The sequence below is a fragment of the Anomalospiza imberbis genome, chromosome Z (assembly GCF_031753505.1).
Source record: "Anomalospiza imberbis isolate Cuckoo-Finch-1a 21T00152 chromosome Z, ASM3175350v1, whole genome shotgun sequence".
NCBI lineage: Eukaryota > Metazoa > Chordata > Aves > Passeriformes > Viduidae > Anomalospiza > Anomalospiza imberbis.
In genome coordinates, this window is record NC_089721.1 from 68,520,714 (window position 1) to 68,548,014 (window position 27,301).

At 40.5% G+C, this 27,301-nt stretch overlaps 1 protein-coding gene and 1 long non-coding RNA gene across 2 annotated transcripts in view; both read left to right on the forward strand.

The window, feature by feature from the left end:
• LOC137464940 (uncharacterized) overlaps nt 1-9,575 on the forward strand; it is a 28,126-nt gene extending 18,551 nt beyond the window's left edge. The window contains exons 2-3 of the long non-coding RNA XR_010994495.1: nt 3,650-3,790; nt 9,129-9,575. This is a non-coding gene — a long non-coding RNA (uncharacterized lncRNA). The remainder of the gene's footprint in view (nt 1-3,649; nt 3,791-9,128) is intronic.
• A 33-nt stretch (nt 9,576-9,608) lies between these two features.
• Nucleotides 9,609-15,795, forward strand: KCNV2 (potassium voltage-gated channel modifier subfamily V member 2). Its single transcript, XM_068176528.1, has 2 exons — nt 9,609-11,535; nt 14,889-15,795. Exons 1-2 carry the CDS (start codon nt 10,096-10,098, stop codon nt 15,162-15,164), a joined length of 1,716 nt encoding a protein of 571 aa, XP_068032629.1. The 5' UTR covers nt 9,609-10,095; the 3' UTR covers nt 15,165-15,795.
• Nucleotides 15,796-27,301: the final 11,506 nt, after the last annotated feature.

Below are 27,301 nucleotides of genomic sequence, written 5' to 3' on the forward strand. Positions count from 1 at the left end.
TGTGCTTTCCAGCTCCTCAAATGGATTTCAAACAGGGGTGCTGACAATTTAGGCAAATCCCTGTTTGCTACACTGCCAAGAACATACATTAGATACTATCAGTTAGTTATGTATGGATTGTTACTCCCAAATCTCCTTCATTTGTGAATGAACTGCATACTGCCCTGACTGCATTTCTTATTCCTCTCATTGCTGCCTCAGGTCACCCAGTGCCAACTTATTCTAGGAAATGTCTTTCCTCCTTCCCTCCCTCCCTCCCTCCCTCCCTGGCAACAGCTTACTGCTAAGCCATCCTCACACCGGGTGAATAAGGATGCTCTCACACTTTGAACATCAGCTTCAGTACGCCCAGTTTGAGCTGCAATTAACCCATATAACTCCAGCAACCGTGTCTCACCACTTATGCCACTCATTTGCACATGCATAAGGGAAAAGCTTACCTCTGCCTGACTTTTTCTTCTGATTTCCTGAGGTAGATAAACTGCAAGTCTGCTGATACTGTTTTTTAAGCTATCTAGATTCTTTATTTGTGCAATGGTTATTCACAATAGCAATGACATCATGTTTTTGCAGAGTATTTTCTAAATACTGTCTTCCAAGCAAATTGCAAGAGACCATCTTGTGTACAGAGGTCTGCAACTCCAGTTTGACAGAAAACATCTTGCAATTAACCTGTCATTACAGCAAAATTAACATTCATAATTACAAAATAGGGATTTGTGACCTTTTTTTTTTAAACAGCAGGACACAGTGTGTTTTCTAAAAGAACCAATTTTCAAGATGATTTTTCAAGCTGTATTTGACAAAGGTAGTGATTAGCTTAAACAGGCACTTGTTATTCTGTCACATTTGAAAACCTTCCGCAGTTTTGCAGCTCTACCTGTTTTTTTCTCTTGCCAGACTTTGAGGATAGGGTAAGGAATGAACTTGTTTTTTTACCAGAAGTCAGTATCAAAGGAATATTTTCAAGGGTATATTCATTATTTCTTCAGAGACAACATCAGCAACAGATCTTTTCTTGATCTTCACTCTCCAAACAATGGCAATTTCTGAGAACAACAAAGAAACAAAGTTTGGAGTATTGCATTGCATTGAGCAAGAGAAGTACAGAGCTGAGAATTGAAATTTTCTCTAGAAAAGTTTAGCCTGTAAATCAAGCCAGTGCAGTGCAGTGTATGGCCACAGCAGGAAAATAAAAGATAACCTATTCAAATCAGTAAACAATATTTTCATGATATGCCCAAAATGCTTTTAATGCATTAAAGTGGTTTGCAAATGGCACACGGTTAGGATAAGGATAGCAATTTGCTGACAGATTTGCACACATATGCATGAAATATGTGTGTATGCAAACATCCATACACAAAAATTGGCTAAAAATCCAGGCTTGCAAAAGCTTTTTTTGCCCCTGAACTGACTTGTTCTTTGGTCTGCAGCTTTATATATAGGGAGCTTTATTATAAATCTGTTAGTGTTTGGGAAATATCCCCCAGACCTTGATTTCACAATCAGCTCTGAATTAAGCATTCAGTAATGACTGAAATATTTTCTTCCACTGCACAAAGTTATCTAATTTCCTCTGAAAAGTTCAAGGAGCAGCTAGTTTATTTTTAGCCAATCTTTCTTGTGTGTAAGGAAACTAATAATTTTGCAATGTTTGTATGCTAAAAGAATACTTTGTATTCTTTGAAATTCATCATGATAGAGCATATTACACGCTCATAAAGAAGCTGAGAGATGAGCCCTTAAGCATGCTGTGGATAGAGATATCTTCAAGAGGAAATATAAACACCTGACTCAGAGGAATGCCAGTGCCACTGATTCCATAGGGAGAGATCCTCCTGTAGAACAGGCAGATAGGTGGGACCAAGGCAGTACAGCACAGATACAACAAGGGCAGACAAGGAAGCAAGAAATAAATGTCAGAAAAGCAGAGGCCATGCAGCTGCAGTCCTAAACTCACAGGGAGAGGGAGCGGTGTGACATGCCTATGCATGAACCAAACAAAATTTCACAACAGCACAGCCTTAAAAAATCCACTATGGATTATGGACTTAAAAGTCTAGAGTCAGAAAATTCACTTCAGGAAGTGTGGCACCCCCTTTCCCCTCCTTAAAGGGAATGCTGTTGTGAAGCTGGATATGTCCCTGGGTGGAGGATCTGGCAGATGCCAAGCTGTTCTTTCAGATTTCAGGTGTAGCATAGCAATAGACCTGCACATGAGGGTAATTCAGCTGCAAAGCAGCAAGTAAATGTTAAGGAGACAGGTAAGCTGTGTTAATTTACAATCACTGGTAGCACTAGTATAAGAAAGGCTCAGGAGGGCCAGTTACACCCAAGGAAACAAGAAGGGACATTGGAAGAAGTTATTACAATGGATATGTTTGTTAAGGGACAGAACTTGGAAAATACTATTCCTGGATATATGCCTTGCATTAAGTCCTTTCTAAGTCTGTGAGATCCTGTTACAAGGAACATGCAGGAATTAATTGGATTTTTTCCCTGTTGCTAGCTGTTTTTTAGTAAAGTCTAAGTAAAGAACCAGCTGTTTTCAGTACAGTGTGTGACAGAATACATAAATCAAAACAAAATTCTCTCCAGAGGCCTTGACACATGAATCTAACTGAGTCTAACACAACTCACCATTATGCCACCAAGAGGAATCCAAGGTTAATGTACCTCTTTATTTTGCACCTCTTTTTTTTTTTTTTTTTCCTCTTCTTTTTTCTGGGCAAGGTGGGGTGAGGCAGAGGGGGAGGCTGGTTGGTTGGTGGGTTGGCTGGCTGGCTGGACTTTTTTGTTAGTTTGGTGTTTTTTGAGATCCTGATTTTTGGATCACAATAAACTATGTCACATTGAGATTTGTGCTCCTGGTGGCTGGTTCTTGCTAGTGGTGGGATGTGAACAGGGTAAAAAAAGAAGTGGTTGCTGGAACAGTACCAGAATGTTACAGTTTACAAACTCAGTAGGGTCTTTGTAATTCATAGGACAGATTGATGTCCAGCCCACCAGTGATCCTGAAATCTGAAAAGAGAATGCATATCATGCTGCTTAGTGTGCCAGGAAGGGCTGTTTGGTGCTGTTCCACACCTTCATCTGTGGCTTCTGTTTTATGACTTTATTGCTGTTGATATTTGATAGTTTTCTTTCTTTGTATAGCAGCATTATTGTTTTGCAGAGTCGTCTCACATTAAAAAAAAAAAAACAAAAAACAAAAAAAACCCCACCACTGTATTACTACATGCTGCCTTTCAAATGTGCCTCTATCATACATAAGGAAACAGCAAAACAAATTAAAAAACCCACAAGTGCAAATTCCTGGCAGAGAGAGGAAGTGGAAACACTGCATAAACATATCAGTACTTCCTCCCTTTCAGCAAACTGAAGAAAATTTCAAAGCAAAACTGGCGAGTCTGTCAGCAAGAAAAGTGTTTATTCCCATAAATCTGTAATGCTCAGAAAACATAAAGCTGTTGATTGCACAAGTCACTTCTCCCATAGCTTTAGCAATGTGTTACTGCCATGACTTGGTCTCTGCTTCCAGCATATTTCCTGTTTCTTTACATATAGCACATATTTACTCCCACTCATTTAGTAAAATTTTTTCTTGCTGCTGCTGTTGTGTGCTTTTTCTGTTTGTTCACTGCAGGGCTGGCACCAGTTGCCTGTGTCTGAAGAGCTGCTAATGTTTATGAATGAGACAACACTTAGAGTAAGCAAGGCCTAGTGGAAAGCCCAGCAATATGAAATACAGAAAATACTGATTTATTCTTCTCCTGCTTGTTTCCAGGTTAAATCACTTTGTTCTTCAGCATCCCATCTGTAAAAAAGGCTTATGAACTCACTAAGATAGGGAATATGGTACTGCTGCTTTTGTATGTGTCACATTTTCATGTGTGTTTGCTGCTGTAATGTATTGACTTGCTATAGCACCTAAATACTGTGGGTTTACCTGTTTAAAAAGGTTGTAATTTACAAAATTAAGTAGAAGTTCACTAGGAGAGGAAAGTGATAACTTAGAGTGGCCAAGATGGAAATAGATACCGACAAGGACACATTGATGCACAACAGCAGTGGGGGCACACATCGTTTGTCCCAGGTCTCTGTACTCAGGTATGCTGCTGCAGTCAGCTGATACACCCCTTGGACATGCATCACTGCTGCTGCCCTGGATGACACAGCCTAAATGCTCAGGTGACAAGACCACAACCCCAGTCTGCTCCTCTGCCTCTTGTCTATATCTGTAGCTGTCATTCTGTGTTCTTTTCCCTTCCAGATGAAAGTAACACTGATGAGTGAAGGAAAGGGATTGCACAGGCATGTGAGTTCTTCCCTGGAAGCAGGAAGAGATTGACTAGATGATGCTGATTATCCCACCCCTCAATTACCCTCTCTTACCACTAACTCATCCTTTCCTAGCATTGTCTGCCTGGCTGCAGCTGCAGGGTTGGCAAGTGGCGGAAAAAGAAAACCAAACAGGCAGAAATAGAGAAAGCAAGGACCAGGCAAGCATTTGTTTAGCAATAGCATGGCATTCTGATGGCTGAGAAAGTCTGCCAGGGTGATAGGGTGCAAAGACACCTGAAATTACAGAGCAGAATGGATCCTCATGCTTACCTGCTTGCATTTGAATCTAAATAACTGAATTGAGTAGAGACAAAGCATAAAGTGAATGTTGGTTCAGCTCTGCATAGATCTGGCATTTTGGAAAAGCTCTATCTCAGGATTTAAAAAAATATTCCATTTTCTTTTTTTTTTTTTGACAATCCCCCTTTACAAAGTACTGGCATGTGGAGAGGCAGACAGCAAAGAATCTTAATTCTCTTACTTGCTGAGTCACCCCTTACAGTTTTAGCAGACACTGCAGTCAGTCAGTCTACCTTCAGCCCTATTACACAGCTGCTTGAGTGCCCTAAAAGGATAAACAGGACATTATTAATTACTATGTTGTTAAAAATCACCATTAGCAGTAATTTCCACATAGTCAGCTTCAGAAGTCACTGGATGTTAAGGAAAGAGCCTGGCTGGACCCTTTGAAACATGCAAAATGGCAAAATTACTTAGTGAAATTCTGGGGCCATTGTTCAAGTAGGTCAGAACAAATGATCTTATATGCCTGTCCTGACCTTAAAAAACTACTACCTATGAAAAGTTCCTCATGAGGTAGAAACAAATTGACTGAGGCATTATAGGATCATATAAAATTTTAAAGCAATTTTAATTCAAAATTTATCTTTTTTAAACAAAGAAAAAGCACACATGCTCAATTCTGAAGCTGATTTGCTCAGTGAAAGAGCATTATAACTACAGTTGTACTACTACAACAGTTGCCTAACCCGGAAAAGTCAGCACTCCTAAAAATGAAGGTTTGCAAAGACCCATCTGCTCACTCCATTTTAACTATAGTTTTCTGTCGTTAAAATCCTGTTCTCAGGAAGCTGGATTGGATAGCATTCTCCAATGTTATTGACTGCTAAGTTTTCACATTTCTTCTTCATAGAGTCAGAGAATCATACAATATCTCAAGTTGGAAGGAATTCATAAGAATCACTGAATCCAAATCCCTGCTCCTTGCAGGACTACCTGAAATTGAACCATATGACTAAGAGTGTTCTCCAGACAGTCCTTGAATTCTGACAGTCTTAGTGCTGTGACCTCTTCCCTGGGGAGCATGATTCAATCACTGACCACCATCTCCATGAAGAACCTTTTCCCATGTCCAGTCTGAACTTTTCCTCATGCAGCTTCATTCCATTTCCCCATATCCTATCCCTGGCCACCAGAGAGAGAAGATTAGCACCTCTCACTTCACTGCCCACCTTGAGGAAGTTGTAGGTTGCCCTGAGATCACCTCAGCCTTTTCTTCTCCAAGCTGAGGAAACCAAGTGGCCTCAGTCTTGCCATTGAGAATTTTTATTGTGACCACCTTGGTCACACTCTTTTGGACACTCTAATAGTTCAATGTTCTTTTACTGTGTCACCCAGAACTGCCCCCAGCACTCGAGGGGTGAGGCTGCCCCACGGCAGAGCAGAGCAGGACAATCCCCTCCCTTGCCTGGCTAGCCATGCTGTGCCTGATATCCCCAGGACACAGTTCGCCCTCCTGGCTGCCAGGACATTGCTGACCCATGTTCAGCTTGCCACAGACCCAAACCTCCAGATCTCTTTCCCCAGACCTCTAGTCCTCAAAACTGCATGCACATCCAGGATTACCCTATCCCAAGTGGATGTTTGGACGACTGATCTTGCCTAGTTTCTAATGGTTGGTAATTGCCCAAATTTCTAATCTACCCACATATCTCTGCAGAGCATCTCTACCCTCAAGGGAGTCCGCAACTTTTCCTAGTGCAGTAAAATCACCACACCTATTTAATGTGCATTGGACCCCTGTATCCAGATCTTTTATAAAAACATTATAGAGCACTGGTGCTAAAATGGAGCCTTGAGGGACCTCTGGTCCCTGGCTGCCAGCCTGATGTAACAGCACTTACCAAAACTCTATGAGCCCAACCCACCAGCCACTTGCTCACACAATGTATTATGGACTCAACTAGCTGTATGTCAGGCAGTTTATCCAGCAGGGTACTGTGGTAGACAGTACCAAAAGCTCTGCTAAAATAAAACCAGTCCACATCTACTGGGTTCCTTTGGTCACCTATGGTTACTTTGACAAAAAAAGAAAATTAAATTGGTCAAACAGGACTTTTCCCTTGTGAACCCGTGCTTACTGTGATGACTGCATTGTCTCTCAAAAAATGTTTTTCAGTAACTCCCAGAAATCCTTCCATATGATTTTACCATGTGCTGCAGTGAAAATGCCAGGCTTATTAATTCCGGAGTTTCCTTTTTATCCTTCTTGAAAACTGGGACAATTTCCAAGTTCCCTCTGACTGGCACATCTCCAGACTCACAAGACAAATTAAATATAATGGAGAGAGGTCCTGCCAAGTGCATCAGCCAGTTCTTTCATGGCAAAAATCCTATCCAGCCCCATAGACCTGTGTGCATCCAACTGCAACAGCAAGTCTCATACACTTTCAGGACTGCCTGGGAATCTATCATTCCCCAAGTGACAGTCTTCCAACAATGGGCTCCGAGGATCCAGCCCATCATTGGGCTTGAAGACTGATGGTGAAGGTGGCATCATTCTCTGCTGTGTCTGAAATTTTATTCAGACCTCATCAAGCAATGGACCAATGTTATCTCTGACCCTTTTTTTCCTGTTAACATATAAAACCCAAAAAAGTCCTTTTTGCTTTCCTTCAGTTTGTCCTGCACAGCTTGAATTCTATCTGAGTTTTGGTCACACAAATTTTCTCTCCACAGAGACGAGTAGCATCTCTGTCATTCGCCCATGTCACCTTGTTTCCAGTGTTCATATGCTTTCCTTCTCCATCTAAGTTCACTGCTCAGCCTAGCCAACCTTCTGCCCCCACTGGATTGACTTTCAACACGTTGTATTTGGCTGCTCCTGGACTCTTGAAAAGGGACAAGTATATATCTCAAATAATTTTAAAAAAATATTCCCAAGAGACTTTACTAACTAGTTCTTTAAGCAGCCCAGAGTCTGCTCTTTCCCATACAAGACAACGAGCAATTATTACTAATGACGTTTATGAAGAAAAGCAGCACACTAAATAAGGTAGATAAGGGAAAAAAGTGGGTCCTTTCTAGTCACTTCATTTTCTTATGTGTCTAGACTGAGAATCTAGCACCTCAGAACCAACTCCCACCTGAAAACAAAGAACATATATGAAATAATTTTATTTTAGCTGTTTTGCCAGTTAGAAACAAGTTTGAGCAGAGTGCAGCAGGTGGCCCAGAGCTCTGTTCGCACGATTATTTCAGTCCAAGAGATTAGTCTGAGCAGACCAAAGCTAGTGATCTTCCTTGCTTTTCTTAGTAATGATGTGCAAGATCTGAGTCCATGTGCATGAGGAGCTGGTATCTGACAGTCATGAAGTTCACCTTGTAGAAGCTCCTGCTGCTGCAGTATGGCATAAGAAATGATCTCTTGAATAGTAAGCAATAAATCTTACTGGATAATTCTCAGAAGTGAGGCCAGGGAGGATGACAAAAAGCAAAATTAAATGCTACAGCAGAGACTGGCTTGAGAAATATGGTTATGGTCTACCTTGGATCTTGATGAAGAAAAATTCAAGAATTTTTGGTACTAAAATGATGGTATTGTGAACTGCCCTTTTTCTTATGTCTGAAACAGTTTGCTTAGGAGAAAGAAACAGCCTTGAAACTTGACATTAATTTGAGTTAAGGTTGCTGTACAAAGGACTCACCATGTATTAAACTCACCTTGAGTTTAATACTCAAGGCAAACTGCAAAGCAGGTTAGTATCTCTAAAGAGGTGCTGACAATCCCTATTAATAGGGGCCTTGCTTCTTTTGCATCAAGAAAGAAAATAGGCAGGAGAGACAAATTCACTTTCAAACAGCATTAAATATGAATTACAAATAATTCAGGCCTCAAAGAGTGTGACTGAAAGAAACCTTGAACAGTTTAGTGTGATCCAGTCACTAGAACACAGACTGAGAACAAAGGTATTGCAAAATGCTCAGCTATGGCATCTTCCATTTTGTCAAGAACTAGAAAATATAAATACAAAAGCTACTACTGGAGGTAAGGAAACAGGAAAAAAGAAGGAGACATTGTCATAGCAACAGCAATTTCTTCACATAGGACACTACCAAAACAACAGTATTGGGGTCTGCAGGAGCAAGAACCTGAAACCAGTGCAGAAGAACAGAAGCTTGAGGACAACAAAGTGAAAACACTGCAGCAGTGCTCTGGGATACACTGTCCCAGCAGCCTATGTGAAAGGCAGCTGCAAGTGGAAGGCAGGCTACAGAACTGCAGATGGGAGGCCTTCCAGACCTGCAAGGGTATTGCCAAAGCTAGTAGTTTTCCAGTGCCTTGTCCCTTCCTGCATCAGGCTGGATCAGGTGCAATAATGAGCTGCTACTTGGGAGTTATAAGTCAGGTGCTGAGAGCATGCATAAGGAACCTGCACTTTCTTGTGTGCATCCCATGCTTTACAGGAGCTCCAGCTTTGCTGAAGTGCTCCCAGTGACAAGGGGAAGTAACCTGGTTTTTGGGGTGCTCATTGTTACAGGAATTGCTGATGCCAGCTCAAACAGAGCTGAAGACGAAACCTCCATCCAAACACAAGGAAAGCATCTCTCCTGTCCTGCTAGTTACCCACTGCAGCTTTATGCTATATTAACACAATCTACAAGAGAAAAAAGAGTGGCTTTATGCTGTTTCTCAGCAGCTCATGATGAGTTTGAAGCTGGAAACCCCTTCATACCCCTGCCCTTTGGTTCCACTGAGCCCAGCAGAACATTAGACCTGCAGTCACAGAGTGCATTCAAAGCTTCAGGTACAGACTGAAATATTCCTCAGCTCTTAACCAAATGTAGCCAAATGGAGGTATTCTAACTGTGAATAAAATGAAATTACTTTTATTTGCTCACCTTTTGAAAGCATTTTAACAGATACACCAGTGAGTTCCTGCCCTTTATCTGCATATCAATTATTCATTATTTTCATTAAAGAAAACCAAGCCATGTTATGCCTATGAGGATGAAAAAAAATCTGTACTGCTCTCTTTCGCTCTGCCCCTCATACATTTTTATTTCAGATAACTTTTAATCTATATGTATTTGAAATAGGAAAATGTGTGGGTTTTATTAGCAATAAAACTTTAGGGGATTTTCCCCCCTACTGATTTTTCATAGATTTATGGATCCATAATCATTCACGTCACAGCCTAAGGGAAACGAGGCTTGAAGAGGATAATAGCCCTTAAATCCCCTCCTCTAAGCACTCAGATCTTTGCTGTCAGCAAGATTAAAACAGTCAACAGCAGTCTTCATGTGTCTATATCCCACACAGAGCTTTCACAACAACTGGAGTGGTGGCTGGCAGGGAGAAATATGCAGAACAACTGCTGTGCATAATACTTCTGCGATAAAGAGAGAAGGAAACCAGGTTGCCAGCTTTTGCAGTGTTGAAAAGGACTGGCGTTAACTACTTGATTAGGTGAATGCAAAGAGGGGAGAAGAGTAAGGAATAATATTATGTTGCAGTTTAACAGTCAGCAAGAGTTTCTTTTCCTAAAACATAAAGGCAGAGAGATGGAAGCATCAAATATCCTCCTGCAGCCCAGCAAGGGGAAGGAAAAGGAAGTCGTTGATGTAGACAAGCAGAGTGGCTCCTCTGCCACCACTCCCTTGAGCGCCCAGCCCCTACTGCAACCAGGACCTGAGGGGAATTACAACTATTATGTGGACAATGAAGATGAGGAAGATGAAGAGAAAGAACAAGGCAAATGGCCATATGAAGACACATTTAAGGGAGAAAGCAAGGCCTCATCATTTATTCCTTGTTCCCCTGCTCTTTCCTCTAGATCCCTGGCCACATCATCTGCTCCATCCATGCTGAACATCAATGTTGGTGGCCAAAGTTACCGTCTCACCTACCAGGCAGTGGCCATCTACCCCAAGACCCGCCTGGGCCGCCTGGCTACCTCCACTGACCGTCGTTGCCAGCTAGGCCTGTGCGATGACTACACTGCCCAGGTAGATGAGTATTTCTTTGACCGCGACCCAGCTGTCTTCCAGCTGGTGTACAATTTCTATGCCTCGGGGGTGCTGCGGGTGAGGGACGAGTTGTGCCCCCGTAGCTTCCTGGAGGAGCTGAGCTACTGGGGCATGCGTCTCAAATACACACCCCGCTGCTGCCGCATTTGCTTCGAGGAGCGCCGGGACGAGCTGAGTGAGCAGCTGAAGGTCCAACGGGAGCTGCGCTCCCAGGCAGAGGCTGAGGAGAATGAGCAGCTCTTCCATCATATGCGCTACTACGGTCCTCAGCGCTGGCGCCTCTGGAACCTCATGGAGAAGCCCTTCTCCTCTGTCACCGCCAAAGTGATGGCAGTGGCCTCCAGCTTCTTCGTGCTAATCTCCGTGGTGGCCCTGGCACTCAACACAGTAGAGGAGATGCAGCAGGTAGATTGGAAGAGTGGGGATAGCCGGCCTGTCTTGGAGCATGTTGAGACCTTATGCATTGCATTCTTCACATTGGAATACCTGCTGCGCTTGGTCTCTACCCCAGACCTGCGCCGCTTTGCCAGCAGTGCCCTCAATGCAGTAGACCTCATTGCCATCCTGCCCCTCTATCTGCAGCTGCTGCTTGAATGCTTTACTGACGATGACCAGCCCCGGGGTCGGGGCTCCCAACATGAGCATGATATCGAGAAGGTGGGACGGGTGAGCAAGGTAGGACAAGTGCTTCGCATCATGCGCCTCATGCGCATCTTCCGCATCCTCAAGCTGGCCCGCCACTCCACAGGGCTGCGTGCCTTTGGCTTTACCTTGCGCCAGTGCTACCAGCAGGTGGGCTGCCTTTTGCTCTTCATTGCCATGGGCATCTTTGCCTTCTCTGCCATGGTCTACACGGTGGAGCATGATGTCTCCAGTACCAACTTCACCAGCATTCCTCATGCTTGGTGGTGGGCTGCTGTAAGTAAACACATCTTACCTTGCTGGGTAGCCAGAGACCCTCCCTTCCTTCCCCTCCCCTTCCCCTCTCCTCCCAGCTGGAGCTGCTGACAGTCTTGAAAACAACAGGCTCAGAGCAGTGAACATCTGCTCTGAATTCTAAGCTTACAGGACATATGCATGCACACACACACACACACACATGCACTCATTCACCTCTCTGTAAGCTTAAATCAAGGCTTAATCATGCAGGTGGTCTTGAAATTCCCATATTTCCATATGCAGACAGTATTTCTACTTTTAAAGAAAAGGTGGGCAAAGACACAGGGAAAAAAAGTTTCCCAATTTAGTATCATTGTCAGTGTTCCTAAAACAATAGGGAAAAAATGCATGCATTTGCCTATGTAGTTATAGGATTTTTGTTCTTATTCTATATGTAGGTCTTCTGCGACCCATAAAACTGCAAGATGATGAGACATAGTTTGTTAACTACAGTCAGATCACTCACACTTTAAAAGTGAAAGCTGTCCCAGAACTCTGGCTGTTAAAAATCCATGAGGACCACCAGTTGTTTTACACAAGAGATTGTGTTCTGCTGTGCTGCAGAAGATGTGTGAGTTTATAGCACCCTAGATTAAATCAAGGTGTAGCTAGACATTGTTGATGCTGAGGGAAGGCACAGGATGCACATCTTGGCCATCCATAACCCTAAGGCTCGCCCTAGACTACTGTAACATACATTTTGTTTTTCAGCAGCTGATGCCAGCTTGCATAGTCTATTTTTGTGGGGGGCCCCAGGAGCACTTCTCATCCCTGGGCATAGCTATGGGTCTAGCTCTGTCCCAGTCATTTCCCTGGAGAAAGAAGCCCATGCAAATAGACTGGATAGGAGTTAGAATATCTCCTGCTGGTTGATCAGCACTGATACTGAATACCCCAAGATGCATATGGGCCCACAAGACAGTAATCCCAACCCATTCAAGGTCACTTCTCCTGGCCAGCCATCCTGGAGCCCAAGGTCTGCACTTCTGGTTCTGCCATGGACAATGAGATGTTGTGGTTTAATACATTTGCAATGATTCAGCACATGTGAGAAAAAAAACCTTACAGACAAGCATAGATGCACACGTTTATATGTGCACAAGCGAATGTGTAACTGTGCTGAATACAGGCTTTAAGCTGGGCCATGGAAAGATGGAAAACCAGTGAATAAAGGAAAGAGCCTTGTAATGTGACCTTCATAGATCATCTGTAGGTGATATATAAAGACTATGAAAGCACTGGTGATTCATACGTTGCTAAAATATTTTGTCTTCTGAACATGCAGGTTATATGCAAAATCTATGGGGCTCATTTTTTTCAAACTGGTGATACCATAATCATTTAGATATTCCTAATAAACTTATATAGCTAGGTGAAAAAGGCCTATTTAACTGAGCAAATGCCTTCAAAACAGGAGCTGTATCATGCACATTGCAATTCCAAAGCATAAAATACTTTCTAAAGTTATTCATTCTTTAGAACTATAAATTAAAATATCTAGATCTTTCAAATTTTATAAAAATCCAACAGCATTCAGCAACTCACACATGTAGGAGAAGAAGCATCCTTCCTGAACTGTTACAGGCAATGTATAAGACTATGCCAGTGGTACACAACCTTATCACAGTATAATGTTTTTGTCCTGGCTGGTAGAGATAAACATCTTGCCTTCATCTCAGTATTTATTTTTGGAGATATTTATCCTGTATTATCATTCAAATCCAGTGGCTTAATTTCCATTAAACCAAATCACTAATCTTTTTTATTCCACAGGAAGGACCAGGTGCATCCTAAAAATGTGCTCACCCAGTGCTGTCTCATGTACTCTAATGTTCTCTCCATTTAAAATATTCTATTTACCATTTTAGTGGATGGCAAACTCTACACAGTGACCTTCTGAAGACTTATTTTAGTGTTAAAGCCACAAGGGCATTACAATGAAAGTCCTACTATCTGTGGCTTATTTTTGTCAGAATTTTAGGTTACTATTTAGCAGATATACAGAGTGTGTTGAGACACTGTGAAAAAAAATTAAATAAAATTCACTGGCTGAAAAAGATCCCTTGCACAGACTAGAAAGTGACAGCAACATGCAAGTTTTACCTGCCAGGAAAAAAAAAAAAGTAAGTTATATTTACTCAGTGTAAAAATATAAAGCATCAAAATGTGTGCAATGAAACTAAATAAATTAGGAATTATCTTAGATTGACTGTTTGAGAGTACATTTTTGAAATGTAGCATCTCCCTAATCAAACATCCATTAATTTTTGATCTGAATTTTACAATGGAAGTATTTCAGTACTTGGTGTAGCACTGGACCCATAAAACAGCTCTTTCATATATCCATAGGCTAGAAAGAGAAAATTATATTGGCTGAGAAGAAAAATGTAAAGGTATGTACACAGTGAGCTGGCAAAGTGTTCAGAATCATGCAAAATAAATACACTAAACACCATCACTCTTAAAAAAAAAGCCCCAAAACAATTCCAACAACCAAAGCTGAAACATTTTTAACAACCCCTAAATCCTTCTTCAAAAGGAAATTCAGCAAAAATTACTCACCTGTGTACTTATTTAACACTATAATTATACATGTTGCAACCATACACTGCAAGCAAAACCTTCCAGGCTACAGTTCCTTGTGGGTATGTAATCATTAAAGGAGATTTCATATAGAAATTTTGAAGTCCTCGGTAATTTCTTCTTATAATGCAAATAGGAAAATTTATTTCATAATTAATTGAAGATTTTTGTGTGTTTTTCACTAGTTCCTAAAATATCTATGAAAAACAAAGGTAAAACTCAAAATACAACCCACAGAATAAGTCCCAAATACTGTGTTTTATCAGCACAGTGGATTTAGAAACAGGACATCTGTTCCAAGTGACATGATGAGGGAGCAGGTTTGCAGCTGTCAGTGGATTCGCATGGTCAAGGAGCCACATCTATCCTCTCTGTACAGCCAAGCAAACTCACCTTCTGGACAGCCTGGTGTGGAAGTTGTCTGGAAATTCCCTCTGCAGGGCAAAAATCTAAAAATCCTCCTGAATGGCATCAAACCATTGTGTTTCTTTACTTCATGAGAGGTTTGGGTTTTTTTAATTAGGGATATTTTGCATAAGAAAGCTAGTAGACACACACACACACACACACACACACACACACACACACACAGAGGCACGCATGCAAAAAAAAAAAAAAAAAGCACAGACTATTTGAGAATTACAATGCAAATTTAAAAAGAGCTAACTGTAACATTGTCCCTGATCAGTGAACATATCTGTCTGTGTATTTCTTCTCAGCTAATAAACTGCATGTTGGTTTGCCTGTAGGTCAGCATCTCTACAGTGGGATATGGAGATATGTGTCCAGAAACTCACCTTGGACGCCTGTTTGCTTTCCTCTGCATTGCTTTTGGAATAATCCTGAATGGCATGCCCATCTCCATCCTCTACAATAAATTCTCAGACTATTACAGCAAGCTGAAGGCCTATGAGTACACAGCTCTCAAGAAAGAAAGAGGAAAGGTCGACTTCACACAGAGAGCCATGAAGAAAATATCCGAGTGCTGCGGAGCAGGTGCAACCCACCCTTTGTCACAGCAATGATAGTTTGTACTTTGGATATTGGGAGGCCACCAAGAAGCTGGAGGAGAAAGAGGAAAAACAAATCAGCCGAACGATAAATGAAAAGGGCCAAAAGTAACAAAAATAGATGGTGAAATCTGTTTTGAATGGGGTTGTTTTCAAAACTAAAAAGGCTCAGAATAAAACAACAGATTTTTTGAACGCTGATAGCCTGTGAGCAGCACTTGAGTGCTCATTAACTCTCTGAAATTAACTCCTTCAGAGTAAACACTCTGAATAAGTCTCACATGAAGATCTAACCCCTTGCTACAGATTAGGTCGACAATAAATACCCACCATAATTGTACAAACAGAAAACAAATTTTTGTCATTAAGGGTCAGCCACCTTACCTCTGTCAAGGCAGTGTCAAAACTTAAACTAACAGAATACCCAATATACTGACTGTATCACTTAAATTGGTTTGGCATCAGCTTTCAATTAGAGGAAAATGGCCTAGAGCACTTACCTAAATATTAGCAGCAGCTATACGCCCTAAAATGTCAACCTCTGTTTCCATTGCCAGATAGCTCAGCTTTATTGTTCTAATTTTATTTTTCAAATGCAGCCCTGCAAATGAGCCCTCCTATTTTCATGCCTAGTCAAGCAATGCACTGCTTTTAGCACTTCCCACTGCCCCACCTCTATAATCATCAGTATGACAAGAACTAGTGAAGAATTCCGGAATCTGAGTTGATAAATCTCATTGATCAAATCTGAAAATATTTCCAAACCCAATCTTTTTTAGGTAAAGGACTAAGTGATAATTTACTTTGTAGAATTGAATGTACCTACTTATTCAATTGTTAGAATAATAGATGTGTCAATGAACATAAGTATTAAAGCAGTAGTTAAAAAATAACCAAAGGAAATATGTAGTGCATAGCAACTCTTAAAGACTATTCACACAAAGGATCTTATTGGCACTTCACTGCAACCAATTTTAAATACGATTTAAAATCAAGATAACTTGTCTGGTATATACAGCCATTAGGAATACAATCCTGACACCTTAGCCCACCCCCAGAAGTACCTTATTTCTTAAAAGTACTGTGTCTTCTTGCACAGCTGGATGGGATTTCTCATGAGTCTAAACTCATCCCAAAAGTTAAATAACAAATAAAACCAACAATAATTAAATGGAATTGCAGTTGTATGTATTACTTCAGAGATTATCAGGAATATTTTTTTTACATAAGAGCAGTCATACCAATTAGAAACAGTAATCTGAATAACAGATCTGAACAAAAAATTATTTTATTGATAATCAGATGCAAAGACCTGAAAGAAAAAAGTGTAATGAAAAGGATCAACAGTAACAGTGCACTGATATGAACCATGGCTGTTAGCCAGCAGCACTCCTACTGCAAAGCATCTTGATGACAGAGATACATTTCAAAACTCTTGAACTTTCACATTTTGTCTGTGCTGCCCTGATGAATGCAAATGGCTGCATTAAGATCTCAGGGCCACATGGGACACAATGGTGTGAAGCTCACTCTGGCACAGCTGAGGGTGAAAATGTTCATTAATTTTGACACGTCCATGCAAGTTGTGTCAAGCATGGGGACATTCCTCCTTTCAGTGACAGGAAGGAAATTAGTAACCAACTTGCTCTTCTCATTCTCTACCTCCAGACGAAGATATCAGAAGCCCATCTGTCATTTTGTTCTTTTGGAATGACAGTCAGAACACTGTGTGCTGATCAGCTCTGTTAAAAGCTAAACCATGTCTTTAAGGCATAGCTGAGCCCTGGGAGTTCAATGTGATAGATGTTTGCTGTTCTGGACTGCACACAATGCAGCAGGCACAATCCTGGCACTCACTGAGAAGAATAGCTGCTTTGCTTTGGCCCTAGGTAATTTGCATAGCCCTTCTGCACAGCAACAATGGGACAAGAATCTTCCAGGAACCACAGGAAACCTCTTACCACAGTGCAGTGAGGTGACAAGTTAGAAGCATGCAAAAACACAACTATGCTTTATTTTCAAAATACAAATTGATTTAGACCCATTAAAAGGATTTAAAATCTGGTGGTTGCTAAATTTTCCAGAATATAGGACACTGTAAATAAATTCCTTTGCTGAAGGAATTCATACTTGCATGACCATGCAGATGGGATGCAGATGCTCAGCCTTGCATGGCAGGCCCAGCAGCTTCTTGCCACCTACAGAAATCCAGAGCCGAAGGACTAACTCTGCTGTGACTGGACTTTGTCTCAGCCTCAGACGTGACAAAGATCACTAGTCTCATTTTCCATCCCATTTGCCTCACCTGCAGGACCTATTCAACTAGGCATTTTTGAAGACACGTAATGAAATAGATTTTCCACACCAAACTCAAGCAGAAGAAAAAGGAGTCTTGTCTCTTAATCAAGAGTCAGAATTGAACGTCCTTGGCAAATGCTTTATCTGTTCAATAAGATTTCAATGCACAAATTAGTACTGCTCTATCTCTTCAAATGCAGCTTGATGAGGGTCTCTTGCACCCCTCTAACTGAATCTGTTCCACTTTGCACCAGGTAAATAATAGCCCATAAGGTAACAGTAAAAGGAAGACCATACAGCTTGGTGTTTCCAGCACTTAGCTGGGTAGAAAGGAGAGTGTCACAGGCCCTGCATAAATAAAAAGCTATGAAAGTACCCTGACCAAGCAGCAAAGTCTTCCCAAACACCCAGCCTCCTCTGGCCCAAGCAATCTTTAGTTGAGGGCTTTAGTTTGGAAGGAATCCAGAATCTCCACACACTACAGACACATGAAGGCAAAACTTATTTGAAGTACCTCACAGCCTAATGGCTATGGGCCAGAAACACTGCCAGACACAGAGGAGAGTGATTTCTATCCCTTCAGAAACACAAGACATTGCGTCCAGTAACACCAGGTCCCATTTAGGCGCCCTGAGCACCAAGGCCATCATACTTTGGGCAGCTCAGCTTACTTAGCAGCTGCTCCACTCTTTTTTTTTCTCAGTCTACATTGTTCCCTCATACATCATCCAGCCCCACCATCTCACAGATGGCAGCCTTGGTACCACTTGACTACTCTCTGCACTGACTCAGCACACAAATGTGACTTTTCGGGGAAGTGGGGATAGATTCTCACTTGGCTTATGATCAAGCTCAGTGCCAAGAGCTCTCACCAGTAGTAGAGTTGGCACAAAGTACATATTAGGAGTGTGCAGTCCAGAGGATACACCTCTGGCAGTGAAACGGTAAGCATAAGGCTACATGAAGTTGCTGCATTTTGTTTTGCAGTACCTGTCACCTCTGGTCTGCTGCACTGAGGAGGTAAGTTGGAGCTTAGTGGAATAAAGCACTTTGCAGAAAATTAGAAGTTAGTGCTTGGTAGGTTTTTTTCCTAAAGATTTGTCATTTTCATCTCTGGATTATTTTAAGCAGTTTTCTGCCTTTGGCTTAACTATTCTTATTTTACGAGTGACAAGCATTAGTCTGTGCATTTCAATAGGAAAGATTATGCATAAATTTGAGGTACCATTATAGGACTCAGACAGTGCCTGGATTGCTCAGGGCTCTGTCAGCACCACCACTTATTACACTACCTGTGTAGACAGGAACTAGCAAGATCCTTCCACAAATTCTCTCCTGCTCCTACCATACAAAGGGGACCTCCAGCCGGCTCAGAGGAAGAAACAAGTTCATATTCCCACAGAACAGACTTTCAAGAACCTGCAGAAGGCTGTGCAAACCTGTATCAGCTCATTTTGAAATAAGATGAAGCAGTTGTGCTTTTTTTTTTCTTTTTGATACAATGTTTCCTATAGAAGACTCAGTTAATTTACTGTGCCACATCCACAAAAGACTTTCAGTGGCATCACTGTCCCTAAATTACTCTAACATAACAGTCAACTGGTAGACATGATGACATCCAAAAACAATACAGGAGAGCCATGACTGTCTTGGTTACTTGCATTCCATAGGGCTTTGACAATCAAAAGGTTTTGAAATAACACAACAAGGGAAAACATGCTTAAACGCAACAAGATGGGCAATACTACTAAAGATAAAGTAGACAGTCTTGTTTTATGAGATGCTAATTTATTATTACTAAGGTTTTGGGGAAACAGGGTGGAGAATTCTCAAACTACTGAGAAATTAGAAATCTCTCTAAATATGGCCATGCTAGAGTCTTCTGTTTTAACTAATTGCAGATATAAATGAGACCCAGAGGGAGAAGGAATATATATTCTATCATTATGTTTCACTACAGACTTGGCAAACATGTTGTCTCTGTAAAACAAAGAAACAGCCAGTTTATCTGGATGGCCTGGCTTCATTTTAGGAGAACCAAGCATTATTTCTTCTACTTAATTTAGTCCTGGGAATTACTGGGGGAAAAGGGGAATAAAAAAAGAACAGAAAAAGGAAAAAAAAATGAAAGAGAAAGAAAGGAGAATTTTTTTAAAAATATGGGTGGGGGTAGTTGTAGCGAGCGCAGATCTCCAGGACGGTTTGGATGGATGAGAGATCTCTGAAGTCAGGTCTTAGAAAATGTGGTTTATTAAAAGGGGGAAAGGCCCTGCTTGGAGTTGCCAGGCGCAACTTGTGGCAGGCCCAGGGAGAGAGGAAGAAGGAGAGAGAGAGAGCGAGGGTTCCAGGTGAGGGTCCCAGGGGAAGGTCCAAGAGAGTGTCCGGTCCCTCGGGCACACCTTATCAGGGGGCTTCAAGGAACAGGACTTGGGCCAATGGGGTCACAGATATCTGATACTTCAGGGGAGGGTCACAGGTGTGGGATGAACCATACATTGGGGGTGAGACAGAGCATTCCATTTGACCTTTGGACCTATCTGCAGGTAAAGGGCATTGTTTAATCAGAAGGGGGGATTGCTTTCAGCCTGGCTATACTATTGTTTTCTAGTTATTCAGTAGTCAAGGTTTGTTATTTCAAATCTAGTTCTCATCTCAATGTCTGTATTTTCCAAATCTTTTGCCAGGCAATCATATTTATAAGGTTTTCCTATTTCATCTTCCCCAACAGGTAGTAGAAATGTAGAGTCTGTCCCTACATGAGTTAGTGGAAAGAATTCCAGTTAGAATATGCTCCTGCACAAATCCTGTCTTTGAAGAACATCACTTTTTCTGCAGTTCAGGAGCTGTTTGCTTTTCTCACTCAGAAAGATAGCACTTAATGGGGTAGCTACAGTACACCACAGATTAATAGGCATCTGGTACTATTCCCAGGTTTCTAAGGCAAATAGCAATATTCAGTCTTTAAATATTGTAAGTAAAGGAAGTGATTTTTTTAAAATATCAACTAGGAATACTTCAAGGTTTTTGATGAAATATAATTATAATCAATAAGACTAAGAAATAAGTCATCACCTTGTTTAAAAAAAAATTCAACTGTTTAGACCATTCTGGTTTTATGTCATGCAAAATATGCTTATCTACTATTACAAAACTTTTATTAACTTCTTTATTTGGTAGTAAAAAAATTACATGCCTTTTGACTGTAATCCAGTCATTTATCTAGGACTAAAGTAGGGAAATGTCAGAGGTAGAAATTATTTATGTACTTAGTTAATTTAATGGAAATATGCTGAGAAAAATTAAAGCCTTCTACAAGTCTTGAGATAGAGATTATCATTGTTTTTAAATAAAACTTGTCAGAGTAGAGTTCTACTCTAAAAAATTACTCTTTACTGTCATTCAAACTCCTGAAGCGGACTTGCTCGATTTATAAGCTAAATAATTTAACATCATTAAAAAACAGATAAGCAAGTACCATACTTTAAAGCCAGTCTTTTGTCACCACTTAGTAACTGTTCTTCAGGCCACCATGTTCACTTTTTCCTTCAGCAATTTTGGCAGGGGCTGGTGGGGGTGGGGAGGGGGGGGACAGGGACAACGATAACAACACAAAAAAGAAGCAAAAAAGACGCAAAACGAGTATGTTCAGAAAAATTCAGGAAATCACAGGCAGGTTGCGACAGCACCTCCTGCTGTGCTGGGAGGCCTCTTCAGGGCAGGACAAAGTAGGTGGGTGGGTCTCCTTGTGGGAAGAACCGTTCCTGGCATGGAACATTGTTCACTGCTGCCGCTTAGAGGTTACAGGCTGCCAGATTCCCCTTTTCCTTAACAATATCTGGTGCCTGCTACCTGCCATGTTAGCCAGCTGTGCTGCATCTTCCTCAGGTAGTCTACCAAAAGCCTGAAGTCTTGTCACCAAGGGTGGAGTGTTTACAGTAATGTAAAAGTTCAACCATTTTAAATTCATTTGAAGAGAAGTAATTCAGACATATCTCAAACATCTTTAATTGGTACTGCTAATTTTTTTCACTGTCCACTATCAAAAGATAGAGAATTTATAAGAGGGTCTTAATCTAAGTATTTTTACCTGTTTAGAGAAACAGTGGGGAAAAAACCATAAAATTGAAAATGCCTACATAGAAAAATGGATGGTATCAATTTGTAAAACAGCCTCTGAAAGCATTTCAGCTGTAAGAACAACTGACTTGAAAACTGGTGCTATCACCATGCTGTGAAGATGACTTCATGGCAAGTGTTGAAGCAGCTGATGTTCTTCATCTCACCACAGCCTGGGAGCAGAAACTTTAACAACCACAACATACTGAACTAATTCTCGTATTAACTTATTATTCTTCTTCCCAGAAAATGTTTTCTCAGAGATGCCTATAATTTAGTCTATCATTACAATAACAAACGCTGGGGGGTTTTTTTGGTGTTTTTTTTTTTTGTTTGTTTTTTGTTTTTTTTTTTCTTTTTTTTGATGATGATGGTGATGGTTGGCTGTTTTGGATCAATTTTATTTTTCCTCCACAAGTATCTTATTTGTATCTGTTTTGCAAAGGGATAAAACTTTTTGATGACTTCTTAATTCAATGCCTACAGCACCTGCTTGTCTATGCCTGTATACCCAGAGGTCCTGTAGGCTCACTCCTCTGTGCATTTTATTTTTGGTTTTAAATTCTAATAAAAGATGTAATCCATGTAGACACACTCTAGTTAGAGCACAGACTGACAAGATACCTGAATGGCCAGCAGAACCAGCTGTGGGGAGGACAGTGGAAATCAGAGAATCAGTAGGATTTTTGCATTGTTTAAAGCATAAGTGTACTTTTAAGATACATTCTGGTCGAAAGATGTATGAATCCTGCAATTAAAACCATCTTCCATGACAGCAGATTACAAGATGGTTCAAGATGGTCCACTTCAGCCAGTATGGCCCTTTAATATGACTACTGCAAGAGGAAAATGACAAAGGTATATGATGTTAAGTCAGGCATATGCAAGGAATTACTGCTGATAACTGAGTTTAACTCACATATTTTCCAATTTTCCAGCCATTAGTGACTTTCCCTTCCCTCAATCCCTCCATGCAGAACAGTATGTAAACAGAGAAAAGGTGAAGGATCTACCATGATAGATTAGTGTTTCTTAAACAGCAATTATTTCCAGGAATACCTATTCCTCTTTTATTAGATGGTTAACACAAGGTATTTACTATTTACACATCTTTAAAAAGGTTTCACATCTTAAAAGTACAGGTCTTAAAACAAGACCCACAAAACCATACAATGGTCTTTAAACAACAAAAAACTTATTAAAAGAGAAAAAAAAAGTGCAATTGCATAATGGTGAATGTAAGGGAGCAACCAAATGCAAGAGTTTTAAACCCTATGCAGAAAATGAGGAAACTGATGGAAGAATAATATGCTTAAGGGTAAATGAACTCTGGTGTTTTCACACAGCAGCAACATGATATACACCGAGGCAAAACAGATGGGTTCTGGCAAAGATCTTGAAGCTGATAATGCCAAATGTTAAATGGGGAGATTTCTTCCAAGAAACCAGAAGGAAATATGTCTTGATTAATGCAATGAACTCTTGCATGAATCTGTCTTAAAGATGTAAGGAATTAAAAAGATCCCACTTTTAGTATCAGATTATTACAATTAAATTTTTTAGACATAACACAGAAATAAAGAGAACACATAGTGGAACTCCATAAGTACCAAGTGGTGTGCATATGTGGGCATGGCCTTGTGTCCACTGTGACTGTCTACAACCAAACTGGACAGGAGATAGACAGCACTAAGAAAGCAAGTCTCAGTTATGGGTCATAGTCTGTCTGCAATGTGTATACTGTCCCCAGACATTCCTCCTTTATTTCCAGCTAAGTCAATCACTGCATTTTTTGCTGATCCCACTTTTTCCCTCAGTTCTGCACTCAGAAACAAACTCAAAGTCATTGTGTACTTTTTTTTGCTTTGAAGTAAAGTAAGTTGGTGGAGTCAGTGGGAAAGCAAAACACTGCATGCTCTTGGGAGATCCTGCTGTCAGCAGCAAAGGGCAAAGCTGATTCTTCTGTACCTTAAACCAAGAGTTACTAAGGTGCAACTGCACCTATCTGCATGCATCTATTTCCAAGGTAATGGAAAATAAAGTTACACAGTAATACATATCAATACCAAGGAAATGGGTCTTCTGTCTTCTAAGAACAGAAAATAAAACAATCATTACCACCTCTTCTGTCCTAGCACTCAAAATGGTGGTTTACTCTCCAACTTCTGCTAAGTAAGGTGAGAGGTGTTGGCTGGTCACAAGGGACAGGCATTTCACCTCGGGAAAATGGCTTTAAAACAAATGTCCCATAATTGCTGGCACAGCCTGTCTTCTGAGCAAGTAGAAGACAAAAAATTTATTTGCAGCCTGTATACTTCCATTATTTTCTTGGCAATAAAAAAATTACTACAAGCTATAGTAAGATGCTGGCAATAATTTGAGCACTTTGGATAACCTAAAGAAGGCAAAAAAGTGAGTATCAAACAAAACAAAAAGCATACATTAAAAAAAAAAACCGAATCAAGAAAAAATCCACTATTATTTCAGAAACTTTCAAAAATTTACTTCTCTGCCTCCACACAGCCACAGAGAACCATGGCAGACTGGGACAGATATGGCACTTCATCCAGCCAGTTTCCTTACTGGGAAAAAACAGGCCACTCCTTGATGTAGCCTAAGCCATTGAAACAATCTTTCATACTCCACATAACCTGCTTTTTCCGTCCTTCCATTTAGGCTATTCTAGAATTTGTTTTCAATTAACATTAAAGACACGCCTTAACAGTAAAATTTATGCTCTATCTCTGGTAGGAAAACAGTGACAACTATAGTATAACCTTAACTGATGCCTACTTAATGAAGAGAGGCATTTATCAGCTTGTGGTAAGGAAAACTAACAGCTAGTCACTGCAAATTACTGCAGTAATAAATGATGTATGCAGACTCAAAAATGCAAATAAACTGCCTGGTACATATCGAGCTAAAGCAACTGTAATTAAAGTACACAATCAAAGCATCAGATCAGATTCATGTAAGCACACATTCTTTTTGCTGTTCTGTTTATTAGCACCTTCTCTAGCTATGACTTATTTTCATTGCTTCCTGAAATCCTCTTGATTGGAATATGTATGTGCCAGATTCTAAGTATTAGTTCCCCTTAATAACCCAAAAAATTGACAAGGGTTGTACCAGACTTTTTTCCTCTCCCTGTTTTATTGTACCATTAATTATTCAATCACAAATCTGTTGTATATTTCATTCAGGTTGGGTTTTTGGCAGTAACTGCGACTTCTTTAGAAACAGTTCACTACAGTTTAAATTCATTATCTGCTGCTAATTAAATTGATCTGTTTTACTGTCACAAAATAAAATCCTGTTACAGAAACTAATGAGCTCCAATCTTCAGTAACTGAGAGAACATGTTTACAAGCAGGAACATTTAATGCCATTGCCAATCAGATGCTGGAATTAAGTACATTTTCTAGATGTGTACGTTTAAGTCTAAATAGTTTAAAGCAGTGAAATGCACTGTTTCATCTTTATAAATAATCTGTTGCTTCTCCCTGGGGGCAGTATTTGTTAGTTCACAAAAAAATAATAAGATACTCAAATAGGTGAATTCATTTAAAAAAAAATCATTAACCCAATTGTAATATGTAGTTTATTTAGGCTACTTTGGGCAGTACATAATATTATAGTTATGAAAATGGTTTCTAACACTTTTTGTTTATTTGCATCTGTTGATTTACTAATATTTTGCTGACTGTGCTCCCCTCTAATTCCACCTAAGTTTTTGAGTAGGTGTAAATACTTAAAGGTTAATCCCAATTAGACCTGCCTGGCAATGGCACTAAGTGTTCCTGCTTGTAAACACATCCTCTCAGTTACTGAAGATTGCAACTCACTAGTGTCTGCAACACAATATTCTTTTGTGACAATAAGCCAGATTGTTTTAATTAGCAACAGGTAGTGAATTTAAACAGTAGTGAACTGTCATTAGGAAGTCTAAATTATTGCCAAAAAAGGTAACCTGAACAAAATATGCAACAGCTTTATGATGAATAGATACAGAAGTAAAGAATCATAGAACGAATCAGTTCAGAAGGGACCACAGTGGGTCACTTGGTCCAACCTTCCAGCTCAAGCAAGGTCAACCTACAGTACATAGCACAGGACTGTGTCCAGAGAGCTCTGGAATATCCCCAGTGAAGGGAGACTCCACAACCTCTCTGAGAAACCTGTTCCACTGGACAAAAAACCTCCTCCTCATGTTCTGGTGGAACTTCTATACATCAGTTTCTGTCCCTTCCCTCTTGTCCTATTGCTCAGCACCAAGAAGAGCCTGGATCCATTCTCCTGGCACCCTCCCTTTGGACACTTATAGGCATTGATGAGGCTGAGGAGGCCCAGTTTCCCCAGCCTTTCCCTGCTGGACAGATGCTCCAATTCTTTGATCAACTTTGTAGCTCCAGTTAGTGGTAGAAGAAAACAGGGAGGGCAAAAAATCCCCTTCTCAATTTTCAAGTTATTGAGGGCAGTAATCTAATGTTTAGAACCTGGCACAGACATATGGGAGCAATGAAATTCCGTCATAGCTAGAGAAGGTGCTGATAAACTGAATAGTAAACAGCCATGAAATAATGTGTGCTTACATGAATCTGATAGTCTGATTATGTGCTTTAACATCAGGGCCATACAGGTGCTCCCCAGAGTACCAGAGTATTCTGCCTCATGCTATGCATTCAAGTCTGAGTCAAACACTGGGTAATCTGGTTGTGATGTGTGCTGAGCTTCCCAATGGAGTGCAGGACTAGTGGTGGACCATGATGACCTCTGTCAGTAAATGCAGTAGTTTAGGAGCCTGATTTCAAGTATGTAAAACATGGGAACTTAAACCAGTTTACTTAACCACTGACAACCAACCACTGCTAGTTGTATTGTACTTCATGTTGAGGAAGCTGTTATCTTAGGAGAAGCAATGCCTAAGTATCTGCTATTACTAATGGAGTCACACCTTTTCAAGCTAAGCAACAGTAAAGAGTGACTCCTACAGCTGGAGATTTGATCAATCTGGTTCTCTGCTTGGATCAGTCTATCAGCATGGCCCTGAGCACCAGCTGGATGGGTATTCTATGAATGCCTTATGAAGGAAGTTTTGGATGTTTTCCTAAATGGAGAAAATAAAATACTGGCTTAATTTTTCTAAATCAAAATAAGGTACAGGAAAAATCAATAGGATACCAATTTGCTATCATGTGGAAGTGAATTCACCCCTCCCCCCTTACCAAAAAAAAAACCCAAAAAATGCTCAAAATCCCTTGGGTATCTTAGGGCTTAAAAGTGTGTAGTTAGAAGACTAGAGTGAAACCAAAACATGGTCCATTGGAAAGGTCAGCTGTTCCTTCAGGACCTTCTCTGAAAAAAGTCAGAGACATTGTTTTCATTCTATTATTGTTAGTTCCTAGGGAGGATAGCCTTCATCACAGGGTAAGAATGAGACTTAAGTAGTCCTCCTGGTTGGTCTGGGTTTTTTAAGGAAACCAGGAGGGAAGGGGATTAAAACAAATATAGTTGCCCAAATACAGTATGTCCAGAACAGATGCTTTTGTTTCTATGGTAACCATGACACCATACATGCAAATTTTAACAACACTTAAAACATTTTTGTGCAAGTTATCAGGAAAGATTGAACGCCTTCATTACGTGTTCAGAAGTTTCCATTAGCTCTTAAATCTTCAAACTTCAATCTCTGAGAACAATTCTTCTATTGTGCACAACAGAATGAGTACAGTGACAAA